Source organism: Polypterus senegalus, chromosome 3 (assembly GCF_016835505.1).
Source record: "Polypterus senegalus isolate Bchr_013 chromosome 3, ASM1683550v1, whole genome shotgun sequence".
NCBI classification, from domain to species: domain Eukaryota; kingdom Metazoa; phylum Chordata; class Cladistia; order Polypteriformes; family Polypteridae; genus Polypterus; species Polypterus senegalus.
Window position 1 is genome coordinate 191,918,397 of NC_053156.1, and position 17,479 is coordinate 191,935,875.

The window sequence follows — 17,479 nt, forward strand, 5'->3', positions numbered from 1 at the left end:
ACCCATCAGTCCTTTGATCCATGCTGCTTTGCAGTTGGATGAGAGGCTTTGGATCATACACAGGCTTCTCTTCAGTTTTGGAAATTTGAGATAATAAAACTCCACATAGTGATTGCTTCTTTCGAAGAGCACTGGAGCGTAAAGACTGCAGGGACACCTTTAACTGAACAAAATTAAAACAGTACATGGTTAAAACGTGAGATGCAAAAACATCTATGGATTCATCCATTCACAACTTAAACTCATTTCACCTTATTTGGAGCTGAAAGCTGAGAGCTTTTTCTGGAAGAATCAAGCATAAAGCAGGAACCAATCCTAAATGTGACTCAATTTTTAGCAGTGCATTTGGCACTTTTATATTGTGAAATTAATTAATCTATGTCTATGTGAAGAAAATGCATATGAGTAAAATAAATTGGGCTCTTGATTATCTTAAAACATCAGATGGACATTCATTAAAAAAATGTACATGTCATTATGTCATATACATTCATTCAGCTGAGGTATTCAGAAAACATGGCAACAATTTGAGAAATGAAGGGTCTGACCCAAACTGAAGTAATACAAAGATGAATACTGCTGGTCCTAAACACACACACATATATTCTTCTCAGGAACAACCACAATGAAAAAAATGACTTTCTGAGAACTTATTGTCTGATTATAATTATAGAAATTAATTTTGAGTTTATTGTGTCTGCATTTGGAAGAATGGCATGTGTGAGCACAGTGGTTAATGATCCCTCTCAGTTTTCGGAGACTGGGTTCACTCCCTGTCCTATTCACTGTCTGTGAAGACATGAACCCATATGTCTGTCGGAGTTTTCTGTCAAATCCCAAAAACATTTAAGTTAGGTTGATTGATGACTCTAAACTAGCCCAGTATTGGTATGTGAATGAATGTGCCTTATGATGGAGTGGTGCCTTATTCTGTTTTGGTTTCTTGCTTAATCTGAGGCAACTGGGATAGGCTGTGATGTTCTGATGTCTATGGATTAAATTAAGCAGGTTAAATAATTGAATGCATGCTTTGCACAATATAATGTGGCTTCTCACCCTCAACAATAAAAAATGGTCTTGAAAAATGGATGGCTTGATATAAAATGCATTTATATAATATGTTAGCTTATAATTACTTCCATTTTTGTAACTGTAGCATAAACAGATGAAGTGTAGCTAAAGGGTACAAAGTGGCAGAGTCCGGAATGATATCTTTGTGGTTAGAAGCTATGAAGTTAAACTACTCATCAAGTTAAATAACTGAACCAGCTATGCATCAGTCATCATCTTCTCATATCTGAAAACTATGAGGTTCAACATAAACTTTTTTGTATAAGGGATGAATTTTATGGAGAGACACATTCAATGACATAGTGTATATAATAGTAGATAACAAACAATGGAGTGGAAATACAGCAGTGGAACAATCATATATATGTACTTTATAAACAATATATAAAATATAATGATTAGTTGTATCCAAGTGAAGTGGCTGCAAATTCAGATTACCTTGCATTGCACTGGAAAAAGCCTCTCCCCTTTACACTGCTTAACTCTTGTAAACTGTAGTTAAATCAATGTGGCTTACGTTAAGTGGAATTTCATTAAATATTTTGTGGCAGACGGCTGGTTCCCATGCCAGTCTGGGACGCCCCTTCGACATATGTTCTGGGGTGCAAACCATTGGCTGCTCAATACCTCCACCGGGATGCTTGGTGGCAGCCTACCTGGCTGACGGTGGTACCTCAGCTTCCCACAGGGCTCCATGGTAGATGGAGTTCTCCACAGCCCTTTTGGGATCAGGGGTGGCCGCCAGGGGGCACTGCATGGGTCCCTGAGCCCGGTTGGACGAGTCTTCAGCCCCACCCGGAAGTACAACCAGAAACAGGAAGACGATCAGGAAGACCCGAAGGACGCTGCCCTGATGGGGAAGAAAAGGTCTGGCCGGATTCAAAGGCTGGCCGCCAGACGTCGCCAAGCTTGCTGGCACCACAGGTTGCAGCAGGAGGTAGGTGACGCCAAGGGCTGGGATACCCGTTGGTGGCCGGACGACGTGTGTACATGGCATGTCGGCGGAGTAAGCTCTGGGGAGAGCGAGGCCCACCTGGGTCTTTTATTCGGCCTCGGACATCCCTTGGAGGACGAAAGCCCGGACGATCTCCATGGCATGGTGTTCCTTGCGGAGGAGCAGGGAAGCATCCCAGATGCACGTAAGGGGGTGGGGGATGAGACGCGGGGACGGCGAACCTCCACTCCACTCCTGGGGATCTCCCGAAGGGGCCTGCGGGAGAAGCACTGGGCCTCAATGGCTCGCGGTTGGCGGGAGAGGACAAGGCGAGTCTGAGTCCACCGCTGGCCAACGAAAATAACCTGCTTCAGGCTGCATGGGAAGCGGAGGGCATCCTCCTACCTCTGCAGTCCCTATTTCTGGTTTTTCAAGCCCTGCAAGAGGAAAAAGAAGGGCTGGAGAAGAAGTTTGGCGCACCATTAGGGGTCATCCCCAAGTGGCTGAAATGGTGTGGGGCTGGTTTCTCCAACCTGAATGATGCGGCGGTACAGGTAAGTGATGCCTGTGCCGTATATGAATGGTGAGGGCAGAGCGCAACAGCAGCGGTATTGGTCAGTTCTGCTTGCCAAGCCGCCATGCCTCCTACACAAGACGCAGCTGCGATGACTGACAGCGCGGCAGAGGAGTGTACAGGGAGGCAGCTGGAAGACATCGGCTGCCAAACGTCCCTGCCTCGACTGCCGACACTGGTCTTACAGGCGTCCAAAGGGGTGTAGACGGCACTGAGTCCCTCTTCTTCCCATAAGGAGACCCAAACCATCGCTGCACTCCAGAGCAGGAGGATGACCTGCGAAAAGAAGACGGGGACTCCTGACAGAGTGCAGTGTAAGACCATTCTGCTTCAGGGCACTGGAGGGCTGAACTGCATAGGGGTGGAGACACCACGAGTCCTCAGCTGAGCAGATGAAGGGGCAGGGTTTTCTATCCTGCTTCTGGTCCCACAGGGGTCGAACTGGAAGGGGTCGGTCGTGTTATAACTGTGGCCGCTGTGGTCACAACTGGCGGTGTTGTCCAGAGAGGACCTCCGATTGGCAGCAACGTCAGGGCAACACCACAAGACCTCTTGCTTATGTTTCCACAGGGCTGAGCCGTGGTACTGAGGATGCCCTCTCCCTGTCCTGGAGAAGACCACCCCTTGCAGGTTATGCCACTGAGCCCCACCAGGCTCATCTGAATGAGGGGCAATGTGGCGGACCCAGCCGGGATGCCCCTTTGACATATGTTCCGGGGGAGCAACCATGGGCTGCTCAATACCTCCCCTAAGACGCTTGGTGGTAGCCTCCCTGGCTGACGGTGCCTCAGCTTCTCACCGGGCTCCATGAGAAATGGAGTTCTCCACAGCCTTGTTGGGAACGGGGATGGCCGCCAGGGGGAGCTGCATGGGTCCCTGAGCCCGACTGGATGAGTCTTCAGCCCCACCCAGAATTGCAACTGGAAACAGGTGATCTGGTGAGCTATAAAAGGGGCCAGCAACCACCACTCAGTGACCAGAGTCTGTAGGAGGAGGATGAAGCAAGACATGAGGAGTGGTGGTGCCAGACGGGAGTGTTGTGCGATGCTTATGTTATTTGGACTGTGTTGTGCCTGTGGGGTTCACAGCGAAGATGTGCCCCACAGGACAAGAAAATAAAAGTTTTCTTTGTGTTTTTACACGTGCCTCTGTGTGAGTCTGTGACGGATCAAGCGCAATAGAGCGCCTTTTATTACAGTTTGTAAAGTGTTTCATGATTATTATTCATTATAACATAACAATAACATATCCACTATACTTAATCCAATTCAAGATGCAAGAAGGCCAGAGCGTGTTCCAAGAGGACTAGGTGCAGGAATCAGCCCACTAGCACACACTCACACAAATGGTTAGTTTGGCGTCTTCTGTTAACGCAACACACAAGTTATTTAATATGTGTAATGTCGCTCTCCACACACATACACAAACACAACACATCTTTTTATGTCTTTTTCTTGTTTAATTTTTGTATGTTCTTGTAACAGTCTGTCTGAAAAATGTTACCTAAAGATGTAATGAACTGAAAAAATACACTTCAGCAATACTTTTGTATAGTAGACAAACAGCTATAAGTAATTCAGGTTTTTTAAATGGAACTGTAATGGGCTTACAGCACTTTGACTGCTGGTTGGTCCACTCCTGGCTTAAGCCTATCAAAATAGGTGGGCCTGCCAAGTTTAAGAAACAGTTCTGAAGTAGTTTTCTAGTGCAATTTAATGACATACCTGTTCTGCTCTTGTAAACATTTCATATCATAAATCAATTGAAATATATTCTTAGAACTTCTGAAGATGATGCAGTCTATTTTATCAATAGTAACCATGATTTAACGAGTTATTTATTTTTTAATACTCGTCTGAAGTACTAACAAAGCAAACTACTTACGGGACAAATTTTGAACAAGAAATATAGACTATTGTCTACTATAATTGATGAATGGTAAACACCCATCCATCCATCCATTTTCCAACCCGTTGAATCCGAACACAGGGTCATGGATGTCTGCTGGAGCCAATCCCAGCCAACACAGGGCACAAGGCAGGAACCAATCCTGGGCAGGGCGCCAACCCACCACGGGACACACACATCCACACCAAGCACAATTTAGAATCACCAATCCACCTAACCTACATGTCTTTGGACTGTGGGAGGAAACCGGAGTACCCGGAGGAAACCCACGCAGACACAGGGAGAACATGCAAACTCCACGCAGGGAGGATCCGTCAAGCGAACCCTGGTCTCCTAACTGCAAGGCAGCAGCACTACCACTGTGCCACCGTGCCGCCCTGAATGGTAAACACCATAAATATAATTATTAGCAATGTTAGTCCAATAAAAGCATTTATCCATTCTCTGAACCTTTACGGTTAGATGAGCTGCAGCATTTCCCAGCAATCTTAGGTACAAGCTAGCAACCCTGTTATGCAGGAAGTATGTTTATCACAGGAAACACTAGTACCGGGAGAATTAAGAGACACAATTAGGCAGTATGTGGGCAAAATCATAAAATTTGGAGGAAATCCAGCCAGCCATAAGAATCTGAACCAAAGACTCTGTAACATGCGGATGATACTGCTCCACTTTATCATTCATACTGATTATTCAGAAGTGGCTCAGCTGCATTTAGTATAAAGCAGCAATCAACCTTAGATGAGACTTAAAGACACTTTAGAGTAATCTGTCAACCCAACCAGCAGGTCTTTTTTAGCGAAAACCCCAGTACATGATAAAAACCCATATGGTCTAAAGGAGAACATACAAATTCAGCAGACTGGCAATCAAACCCAGACACCTGAAGCTATGTGACAGCAGCACTGTGTAACATTAGTTTGTTAGTATTAAAGTCTGAATTGTGGTGTTCTAAGCAATCCAGAAAGAAACAGTTACAATGCAGTGTTTCTGCCTGTCTCACCTCATCATGCATATCCTCAGGATTGGTGTTTTTCTCTGAATCTTTGTTCTTAAGCTTGTGTCCACCTGAATAACTTATTACTTCCTCAGATGAAATTCCATCATCATGGCTGAGTTTGATTGTGGAAACAGGTCCTAAGCCATTTTTACTTGGCACACAAGGTTTGCTGCCTGAACTATTGTGATGAAAAGCTTTTGAGCCATTTTCACAAGAGTGAATTGATGGTGAGTTAAATTCTGTAGACTGGATGGGTTTTAAAATGGGCAAATTGGACTTAAATATTTTAGAGTTAGGTAAGCTGGACTTTAAGGATTTAGAGCTAATTTCCATTGGCTTGAGATATTTAGTAGTGATTTCTGTAGGAGATGTGCTTTTTGAAATTATATGACTGCCATGCAGTATTTTGGTACCCATTTCATTTGGGAAAGTGGCTTTAGAATCCTCCTTGTGCAGCTCAATTGGTTTAGAATTCAGTTGAATCTGTGGAAGGGTTCTTGACTTGTTTTCTGTTGACTCATTTATTTTTGATACTTGTTTAGCTCTGTGATTTGTCTTCAGTCTGATTTCACTAAGTTGAGCAGACTTTGTCTGATATCCAGTAGAAGGAATATCCTTGGATTTTAGCTTTGTTTCTGTAAATGAGCAAATAAATTCAGTATCAATCCAAAGTTAATAATAAATATGTTAAGCAACAATCATAAAAATTGAATTCTTTAAAAATAAAAATAGTAGTCAAATGCAGAATAACTGCTTAATCATCAAAATAATTAAATACACCATATATTACCCAAGCAAAATTAATTAAACTTGTAATCTATATATACTGTGTAAAAGCCAAATATCACTGACTCACTCATCACAAAATCTCCTGAACCATGAGGACTTGGGACTTGAAATTTAGAATGTAGGTTACCCTTGGCCCATAGGTGCTCACTAAAAAAAGGTTTTAAAAATTTCATGGTCCAAGAGCAAAATTTCTGATAGTTTTTTTAGACCTGTTTGTTGGTCTGTCCACTTTTCATGAGAGAACTACTTAACGGATTTAGATTAGGTTTATTTCTATAATTTGCTTGAACATTCCGTTGATGTTGCGACTTTCTCATTCCGCTAAGTATCATAGTTCACTTGCAGTACCGGTTTATTAGCGCAGACCCGAGAGAGACTCATCGGACTGTGGGGAGGGGGGCAGGACACTCCTCACTCACGCATCTGCCTCGGGGCATAACTTTAACTTCGCTTAGTTAGCGAACGAGAGAATAGATCAGATCTTTTTTTTCTATAATTTGCTTGAACATTCTGGTTGATTTTGTGACCTCTCATTGCGTTAAGAATCATAGTTTGCTTGCAGGAGCGATATATTTGCACTAATCAAAGACAGAGGCTGCAGGGTGAGGGGAGGAGGAAGAGTGACGTCAGGAGTAGCTGAGTGGGGCCCTCCTCACTGTCCTGTTTCACTAATACGCGGGGGATGGCTAGTAAAATTATATAGTGCTGATTACTCTCAAACTCAGAAGCCAAATTTGAAAAAAAAAAGAATTCCACTATGTACATGAATCCAGTTCAATAAAGTAGATATGAAACATCTTGAAGATGTTTCAAACATCCATAATGAGGTCCTGCCTTGCCCCTACTACTGTGAAGAAAATGCAACAGTCATAAAAAATGGATGGGCTTGCTGAGGCAGAGGTGGTTGGTCCTGACAGGGGCCAAAGAAAGAACCTCACCATACAGAGAGTTAGTGAGTACAGGCTGAGGGTTAGCAAGAAACAAGTTGTATTTCAGTCTTGAAAGAAAGAATGAAGAAAAAGATGGCATGTAAGAAAGAAAGTTGCAATATGGCTGGAATTACTACCAGGAAAAGCAACTCACATCACATAATATCTTCTGATAAAGCAAATTCAGTGGTATTCATGTTGTCAGTGGTATTCATGTGCACTATACCTTTCTTTTAGACCAAACAGCATTTCTCTGATGGTGTTCTTTATTGTGTCAGTGAATTAAAATAGTGGATCAATTAGAAATACTTGCCTCTGAATGTGGAAAAACAGTTATTGGGAGGGAATGATGCAGACTAGAGCAACATTTTTTATTCATAATGACTAACTATTAGTTGTACTGAAACAACACATAACTTAGGTATTCTCTTTGAAATAAGACAGAGAGAGAGAGGTTGCCAGCATGCGTTGATAGTATGTTGCCACACTCACCACATGATGAACCACCTGGATTGGGACCTGGGTGCAGTGGGTGACACCAGCACCACAATGGAACTGTGTGAGGTTTTTTTTTTTACGGTGGCTGGAATGCCAATCCTGCCACCAACCCCTCCAAATTGGAGGACCTACTTCATCCTGGGAATGATGTTAATCTGCATCCAGCCCTGCAAGCAATTGCAGGTTAAGGGCCTTGCTCAAGGGCCCAATAGAGCTTTTGAAACTAGCATATCTTTTAAAATACACATTACAAAACTATTTAAAACATATTTTATATCTTAAAAATGTAAGAAAATTAAGACATTTTCTAAATATGAAGAATACTGAAAAATAATTAATGTACTTATTTCTAGTAGGATTGACTATTGCAATGTGTTACTGTTCAAGTCATTCTTTATTTATCTTTCAGTTATTTCAAAATGCTGCTGCAAACGTCATTACAAGAACTAGAAAGCACATTTTCTAAAGTCCTAACACTGGCTCCCAGTTAAGCTTAAAGCTGGTTTCAGAATCATTTTTCTTTTATGCAAAACCTTAAATGGATGTTAAGACTTTAGCTCCAGGGCCCCAAAGCTGTGGAATGATTTGCCCGCATATATAAGACATGCTCTTTCAGTCTCTGTTTTTAAATCCAGGCTGAAGACTAATTAATTTAGTCTAGCATACCCTGACTAGAACAGCTCTGCATATTGCATCTCTGTTCGTTAGTCATTTGTACAAAAATATAGTCATTACAATAATTATGAACCATTACTAACCCATCTCAATTCTGTTTCTCTTCTTGGTATACTGCTGTGCCAAGCTGTTTTCTTGTCCATGGAAAAGACACCTAAGATACTGTGAGCCCTGGAATCAATGGCTTGAAAGGCCTTGTTTTAGAATAAACTGCCCAGCATTGACTGAGTTGTAGAATGCCCAGGAGGTTATGTGCAGCCAGTTGGCCGAGGTTTAAAAAGTACTGGGATTAGTGTCTGACTTTATCTTTAACTTTCTTTGGTATAGCTGACCATGGACCCTCCAGAGTTTTATTTTCTCTAGGGATGTTGTTGTTGCAGTACAGAACAGCTGAACAATTTATTTATTTATACAATTTAAAAAAAAATTACAAAATAAAAAAAAAGTTAAAGACAACTGTATAGCTCAAAAGGTTGGTAATAAAGTACCTTTTTTCTTGACCATGGTTCTTAAATCTCTGTTCTCTGACTCCAGCATCTCAATTTCCTTCTGAACATCTCTTGAATCAGGCTGAGACAATGGTCTTCTGAGCCGGGGGTCCACAGGAATTGGAATTAGAGACAATCGTCTTTTATTGGATTTCTTGTCAATGCAAAGGTTCTGTGAATATCCATTGCACAGACCAGATACAGAAAATTGCATTTGGGGCAGAGACAATTCTATAAGAAGGTCAGACAAAACAGTTACACATACACAGATACTGTATATATATATATATATATATATAGTGAACTTTGACCCGGACACAGACAGACGGACATCATATTGTCACCCAACACACCGTTTATTGTACAACTATTTACAGGTCACGTGCTCACAAAACCCCAGTGCTTCCAACACTGATCCCCCAAAGTCCAGGCTCACAGTCCTTTGTGCCTTTCTCCTGGCCGCCTCCAGTCCTCGCTCCAGCTCTGTCTACTACCGCCCGACATCCACTGCTCACTTAAATATGCTTCCCGGACGAGCACCAGGTGTTCCCGGCATTCTTCCCTTGGCCACGCCCCAGCGTGGCGGAAGTTCCGGCTGTCCTCCCGGCAGCTCTCCAGGTGTCTTCCAAAGTCTTCCCCCCGGCACTTCCTGGTGTGGCGGAAGTGCCGGGCTCCCGGGATAATCAGGCACTGGGGCGCCGCCTGGCGGTGGCCACGGCTCCCTACAGGGCTGGGCTTCCAAGCCCTTTACCCGAGGCCCCCAACATAACCAGGATAGACGCCCCCTCGCGGTCTGGAGGAGGCACAAGTCCTCCTCTCGTCCTCCTGGGCGTCCTTGCCGGGGACCACAATATATATAGATATATATATATATATATATATATATATATATATTGTGAAGGACTGCCGGCTTCCCATGCCGGTCCGCACCCTCAGGCCGCCAGGAGGAGCTCTCCCGACAGCAGGATTGTGCCCCGAGGTCCAGCAGGGCCTTATGGACTTTGTAGTGTTTATACACAGCCCTGCTGGATACCTTGGGGACCACCTGGAGTCGCTGTGGGGGGGCTTATGGGCCCTGTGAGGCCGTATGACCCGGGAGTACGTCACGGTCACGAAATGTCATGCTCCCGGGTTGAATAAAAGGACTGATTGCCCTGACCCGGAAGGAATTAGGAACTATGGATTGATGGGACAGAAACACCTCTGGGTCAGGGGCTATAAAAGAACGGTGCCTCAGTCCAGACACTGAGCTGTGCTGGGTTGGAGAGGAGCAAAGTGTCTGGGTGAGGAGTAGTTTATAGTGTTGTTTGTAGTGACTTAAATATATGAGTAGTGTGGGAGGTGCTTGGTGCACTGAAGAAAACAATAAAAGGTCTTGGACTTTTACCTGGTGTCTGGAGTCATACCTGAGGGTTTAAGGGAGCACTAGCACCCCCTACTGCCACTATATATATATATATATATATATATATATATATTTATGGAATTTGCCTGCTCTCCCTATGACAATGGCTTTTCTGTGGCTACTTCGGTACATCCCAAATATGTGAAGTAATGACTCTTTACTCTTTGTAATGGAATGTAGTGTATTTGAATGTGAGTCTTGCAATAGTGACTGGTGCCATCCATCTCTTCTTGGTTCTGGGATAGGATGTGGCCTTCAGGGACTTAGAATTAACTTGTTCAAAATATGATTAAAAAATTTAAAGAAATGCTGAGGAATTCTTCTTGTTTAACAATATGAATGACATACTGTAAATGCAGAGGTCACAATAATTCATGCCATATGCTTACTCTATCAGCTTTGCTTCCATTCTCTCAGTGGTCTTAATCCACTTTTACTAGTTGAGAGTCTGGTATGTACATATAATATTGGTATTAATATTGACAATGCAGGAAAGCATACATAATCTGTCATTTATTTCTGATCCATTTTCATTATTTAAGTACTAGCTTCACAATACTTAAGATGAAAAAGTTTTGCAAATGTGCATTAGAACATTAAAACATTAGAAAACTGGTGATGAGAACAGGCCATTCAGCCCAACAAGTTCATCTATCATATTCACCATGATTGTCTAAAATAACATCAACTCGAGATTAGAAGGTCCCTAAAGTCTTACTTGGGTACATACTTCTTATTTCTTTTTTTCCCATGCGTCAATGATTCTTTGCACAACTTTCTAACATTTGTGCAGAATGTGCTCTTTTCAAGTTGCCAACCATTTTCCTATTTTCTTGTTGCAGAATTTATTTAAAAGTAACAAATGGGAATTACTTTACTAATTCTATATACAGTATAATTATACATATGTCAGTCATGTCTCAGTCCAGCAGATGTAAGAATCCTGAAAGCAGATATTGACAAAGACAGCTTCCAGAAAGTCCAACATCATACAGGACTTGCATTGTACTGGCGTAATAATTAAAATTTGTTTGGGCAACAGCATGAAATACCATTTGTAAGAAATGTTCCAACTGGATTTTCAGATACCATCACATTTTACCTTTGTCCTTTTCACTCCAGCCATTGGCGTAGAGATTAAGGTTTGAGTCAATGCTTCCATTCCGTTGTGTCCGGTACACAGACCTGACGTGAGGTACACTTCCACAATACACTGCTACAGGAGCTTTAAATGCACCTGAGACCAGAAACAAAAGATATACATTACAAATACAATTAAATGTGTTTGCTTCAGGTCACATAAGAACGTGAAGATTTTTAGGTATAACCATACTATAAATATGACAGAATATTCAGACATTATCTAAATTTTATCAAGTTAAACAAGTGTAGTTATGATCAACACTTTTCATTCACTTTATAGACTGTCTATATTTAAATCTGAAAGTAACTCTGTATATTTTGTTTCATTTAAACAACTATAGAACAAATTTAACAGTATCACAACTGGCTATAGGTAATGGATGATAAATGTTCTTCCTTAAACTTTTACTTTAACTGCTGAGTGTAAGAGACTATCAAGAAGAAAAAAAAAAACAAAATACACACATTATCATTAAATCTATGGAGTAAGCTTCTCAGATATCTTCTTGAATTTGACATATGTATGGGAGATAGTTCTGCTGGCAGATTTCATGTGAAAGGCCATAAGCCTGAAAATGTTGTCAAGCTGAACAAGAGTGTTGTGTGTTCTAGAAAACGTAAAAGGGCAAAACAGGATTCAGAGCATTTTGCTTATTAGAAAGTGCAGTGTTTGTCTCTTGTGGGAAAATAACCTTAAGCTTGTGATAATGATTTAATAACATTTTCTGTGGGTTTTGAGAAAGCCAACGGGGAAAAGCAGCTGACATTTATTAGACTTTTTAAAGAGTTCTCTCATCTACTGATTGTTGCAAAAATTTAATTTATGTCAGTTCAGTTGCTGTTTTTTTTTTTTACATTTCTGTAAACAGCTCATCTGAGTTGCAAAAATGGACATTTGTGAGGAGCCTTTCCCTCTTCTACTTTGTAAAACTAAAATGGTCACTTAAATGTAGCTCTGTTTATGTGATGGACACTTGAAAAAGAGTTCAGTCTCCAGCCAATACAGTATCTAATTTGTAACTAAGGAAAAGTACTATCTGTCTTGTTTATATATGGACTTAACCCAGGTAGTATAATTACTTGCATTGCTTAGATTTGCTGGTATTTGTTTTGATGTAATTAAGCATTTGTTTTAAATGAAAGCTTAAAAGCAAATGTTTCTTTGTCTAATTTCTATTAGCATAACCAGGAAATTGGATTGTTTATACCCCAGCTACTATCACAGAGGACAATGAGAATCTTTATAAATAAAAGATTTATTTAACAAAAATCTCTGCTAAACAGTGAAACTCCATGGAGCACAAAATAAGCAAAAACAAAGGCAATCCAAGGTGAACAAAGGCCCAATATGAAACCCTGAGCACATAGGTCAAAAATCCAGTAATTCACAAAACCAAGAAACTCACCACTCCCAAGCACATTAAAACCAGCCATACCTTTATAGGGCTGAGGGCAGTTCCTTGTGGTGATGGGTTCAGCCACTTAGGGAACTTCCCATAAAACACAACGCACATAGACTGAAACATAACCAGGGGTTTCCAAATCTGATCCTGGAGAGCTACAGTGGCTGCAAGTTTTCCTTTCTGTCACTTTCTTAATCAGGGACTATTTTCTGCTGTTAATTGACTTGTTTTCCCTTTGTTTTAATCCTCTTGTTTTTTTAACACTCAGTCCTCTCCATTGCTTTTTTCCACTTTAATGGCAGCCACACAAAAATGAGATGTAAAGGGAGTCAAAAGAGGACCTAATTCAGGACCTCAAATTCCAAACAATTTCACTCCAACCAGTTTTTTTAATTAGAAGCCGATTCTTGTTGTTAATGTTTTGTTGGTGCTCTCATTCTGCTATAGCAGACATTTTCAACTGATGAACCATTATTGCATTCTCATTTATAACTTCAGTTTTGCAATGGACTGCACTTATTGTATGCAATCTACATTTAAGTTAAGCTGTAGCAATATGAACTCAAACCAGCCATACAAAGAAAGTTCTAGGCAACTTATTGCAGCTTGGTCAGAAGTAAATTTTATTGGTCATCAATGTAGCAATTCATTATTAAAGCAGTACAGCTCCTAGACAAATGGCCAAAGAACAGTAATGTTGAGTGAGCAGTACCTCAAGGCAAGGGCTACTCCCTCTTTGTCTAGGCTACACCTATTTTTTCAAAGCAAATGATAGCTTTGTCTTATGTTTGAAGCAAAGTAATCAAAAAATAGGCAAGACAGACATTAAAATGGCATTTGAGCCCAATCCAACAAGGAGTTTCTTATAGCACTTAGTATTTGAGGTCTGGAAGTTTTTAAATGAGTGAATACATTTATTTTTATTGTTTGTGCAGCACACTTTGCAATAAGCAGTGCATGAGACATCTAAAAGAATGATGATAGATAGATAGATAGATAGATAGATAGATAGATAGATAGATAGATAGATAGATAGATAGATAGATAGATAGATAGATAGATAGATAGATAGATAGATAGATAGATAGATAGATAGATAGATACTTTATTAATCCCAAGGGGAAATTCACATAATCCAGCAGCAGTATACTGATACAAAGAAACAATATTACATTAAATAGTAATAAAATGAAAAATGAAAAAATAAAAATAAAAAAAGCAGACAATAACTTTGAGTAATGTTAGCATTTACTCCCCCGGGTGGAATTGAAGAGTAGCATAGTGTGGGGAAGGAACGATCTCCTCAGTCTGTCAGTGGAGCAGGACAGTGACAAAAGTCTGTGACTGAAGCTACTCCTCTGCCTGGAGATGACACTATTCAGTGGATGCAGTATATTATTCATGATTGACAGAAGTTTGCTTAATGCCGACAGATGTTAAACTGTCCAACTTTACTCCTACAATAGAGCCTGCCTTCTTAACAAGTTTGTCCAGGCGTGAGGCGTCTTTCATCTTTATGCTGCCACCCCCGCACACCACTGCGTAGAAGAGTGCACTCGCCACAACCTTCTGGTAGAACATCTGCAGCATCTTGTTGAAGGATGCCAACCTTCTCAGAAAGTATAGTCTGCTCTGACCTTTCTTACATAGAGCATCAGTATTGGCAGTCCAGTCCAATTTGTCATCCAGCTGCACTCCCAGATATTTATAGGTCTGCACCCTCTGCACACAGTCACCTCTGATGATCACAGGGTCCATGAGGGGCCTGGGCCTCCTAAAATCCACCACCAGCTCCTTGGTTTTGCTGGTGTTAAGATGTAAGTGGTTTGAGTCGCACCATTTAACAAAGTCTTTGATTAGCTTCCTGTACTCCTCCTCCTGCCCACCCCTGATGCAGCCCACAATAGCAGTGTCATCAGCTAACTTTGCATGTGCAGGACTCGAGTCATATTGGAAGTCTGATGTATATAGATTGAACAGGACCGGAGAAAGTACAGTCCCCTGGCGCCCTGTATTGCTGAACACAATGTCAGACCTGCAGTTCCCAAGACGCACATATTGAGGTCTGTCTGTAAGATAGTCCACAATCCATGCCACCAGGTGTGAGTCTACTCCCATCTCAGTCAGCTTGTCTCTAAGGAGCAGAGGTTGGATGGTGTTGAAGGCGCTAGAGAAGTCCAAAAACATAATTCTTACAGCACCACTGCCTCTGTTCAGGTGGGAGAGGGATCGGTGTAGCATATAGCTGATGGCATCCTCTGCTCCCACCTTCTCCTGGTATGCGAACTGCAGAGGGTCGAGGGCTTGGCGGACCTGTGGCCTCAGGTGGTGAAGCAGCAGCCGCTCCATGGTCTTCATCAGATGTGACGTCAGAGCAACAGGCCAGAAGTCATTCAGCTCACTAGGACGTGATACCTTTGGGACAGGGTGATACAAGATGTTTTCCAAAGCCTTGGGACTCTCCCTGTTCCAGGCTCAGGTTGAAGATGCGCTGTAGAGGACTCCCCAGTTCCAACGCACAGGCCTTCAGCAGTCATGGCGATACACCATCTGGACCCGCTGCTTTGCTGGCACAAAGTCTTTTCAGCTCTCTGCTCACCTGGGCTGCTGTAATTGTGGGTGGGGATGTCTCACCTATGCTGGTATCAGCAGAAGGATGGTTGGAGGATGCAGTACTCCAGGTGAGAGTGGGTTAGGGTGATCAAACCTATTAAAGAAGTTGTTCATTTGGTTTGCTCTCTCCACGCCTGTCTCGATGGTGGCACCCCGCTTCGAGCTGCAGCCAGTGATAATCTTCATCCCATCCCACACTTCCTTCATGCTGTTGTTCTGCAACTTCTGCTCCAGCTTTCTCCTGTACTGCTCTTTCGCCGCCCTGAGCTGGACTCGAGTTCCTTCTGCACGTGCTTGAGCTCATGCTGATCACCACCTTTAAAAGCCCTTTTCTTCTGGTTCAAAAGGCCCTTGATTTCACTTGTACTCCATGGCTTGTTGTTAGCATAGCATAATACTGTCTTACTGGAACTACAATGTCCATACAGAAGTTGATGTAATCAGTTGTGCATTCAACAGCCTCTTCAATGTTCTCACTATGTGACCCAAGCAATATATCCCAGTCTGTAGTTCCAAAGCAGTCTCTCAAAGCCTGCTCTGCCTCAGGGGACCACTTCCTGAATGAGCGTGTAGTTGTAGGTAGCGCCCTCACTCTTGGTTTGTATTGAGGCTGAAGCAGAACCAGGTTATGATCTGCTTTCCCAAGCGCAGGCAGCGGGGTGGCGCTGTATGCGTCTTTAACGTTTGCATACAGTAGGTCAATAGTCCTGTTTCCCCGAGTGTTACAATCCACATACTGGGAGAAGGCAGGTAATGTTTTGTCCAGCGTTACATGGTTAAAGTCTCCAGCGATTAGCACAAGTGCCTCAGATTGATTGAAAAGATGCTGAGACAATGCCTCTGTGTAAAACTGTGAGTAGGACAATAGGCTATGAAACAATCTGTTGCTTATCCTTCAAATTTGTCCTTTTGTTCATTAGCAACAGACTTGTTTTTCCAAGTCAAGTTGGGAAGCATGCACTGGTACAATGCGTTGCAGCACCATCTACACGACGAAACAACTTGGGATCCCGGTTGGCAACACCGCAGGCAGACATGAGTTCCAGTCCCACCCTCTAGAAATGACCCTCTATCTGCCACAGCTAGGTGTTACGTGGGTGACTCCTTTGTCTGGTCCTGCCACTCAGGTCCCCAACAATGAGGATCTTACAAGCTGGATCACCCTCGGGAAAACACACCACATGGCCGTAGTCCTGTAACTGATGCTCCCTCACAATGCAGGCAATGTGCATCATTCAGAACTCCATGAGCAACCGCTCATTCCACACAAAGTCAAACCAACAGTACACAAGGATTTTCCAGAGAGACACAGTACCAAAGGAGTCCAGTCTTCGTCTCAGGTCACTGGATAGCATCCATGTCTCACAACTATATAGCAAGACAGGAAGCACCAGGACTCTAAAGACTTGGACCTTTGTACTTTTGCATAGATATTGGGAGCACCACACACCCCATTCCAGCGACCTCATGACACCCCATACTCTCCCAATCCGCCTACTGACTTCATAGGAAGAGTCACCAGAGACATGAATGTCACTACCAAGGTAAGTAAACCACTCGACAAGGTCGACACCCTCTCCGCAGACAAATACACTGCTGATGGCTGTGCCCAAGAGGTCATTAAAGGCCTGGATCTTGGTTTTTATCCAGGACACTCGCAAGTCAGACTCCTCGCTCAGTCTCTCGAGTGCTCCAATCAGAGCCCCCATTGACTCTGTGAAAATCACAGCATTGTCAGAAAAGTCAAGATCCATGAATCATTTTTTCAAAAATAAGAGTGGGCCATGATGTTCACACCTGGCTCCTTAATAAGACAGTATTGAATGTTGAAAAGGTATAACAGGATTAAAATATATTCATGTTTCATCTTTTTTATGTTTTAGTTTATTCTTAGTTTCACCTTCATTACTGAACATACCTGAAATTAAGAAAATAATCTGTTTTTATATATTTTTCCCTCCCTTTATTCTCCTCTCTCTTTCTCTGTCTCAAACTACAGTAGAAAGTTAAAGGTTTACACTCTCTTTGTCTCTAATATTTGACAAGGCA

At 42.2% G+C, this 17,479-nt stretch overlaps 1 protein-coding gene across 3 annotated transcripts in view; it reads right to left on the reverse strand.

Annotated features, from left to right (window-relative positions):
* Positions 1–17,479, reverse strand: part of LOC120525763 (TOG array regulator of axonemal microtubules protein 2-like) — a 140,296-nt gene that overhangs the window by 55,863 nt on the left and 66,954 nt on the right. For 2 of the 3 annotated variants that reach the window (XM_039748344.1, XM_039748345.1), the window contains exons 3-6: positions 11,374–11,508; positions 8,867–9,097; positions 5,491–6,122; positions 3–163 (exon numbers count right to left, since the gene is read on the reverse strand). In XM_039748344.1, the coding sequence (XP_039604278.1) occupies positions 3–163; positions 5,491–6,122; positions 8,867–9,097; positions 11,374–11,508 (1,159 nt within the window). Of the gene's footprint in view, positions 1–2; positions 164–5,490; positions 6,123–8,866; positions 9,098–11,373; positions 11,509–17,479 lie in introns of those variants that run through there. The other variant, XM_039748346.1, reaches the window with a different exon arrangement.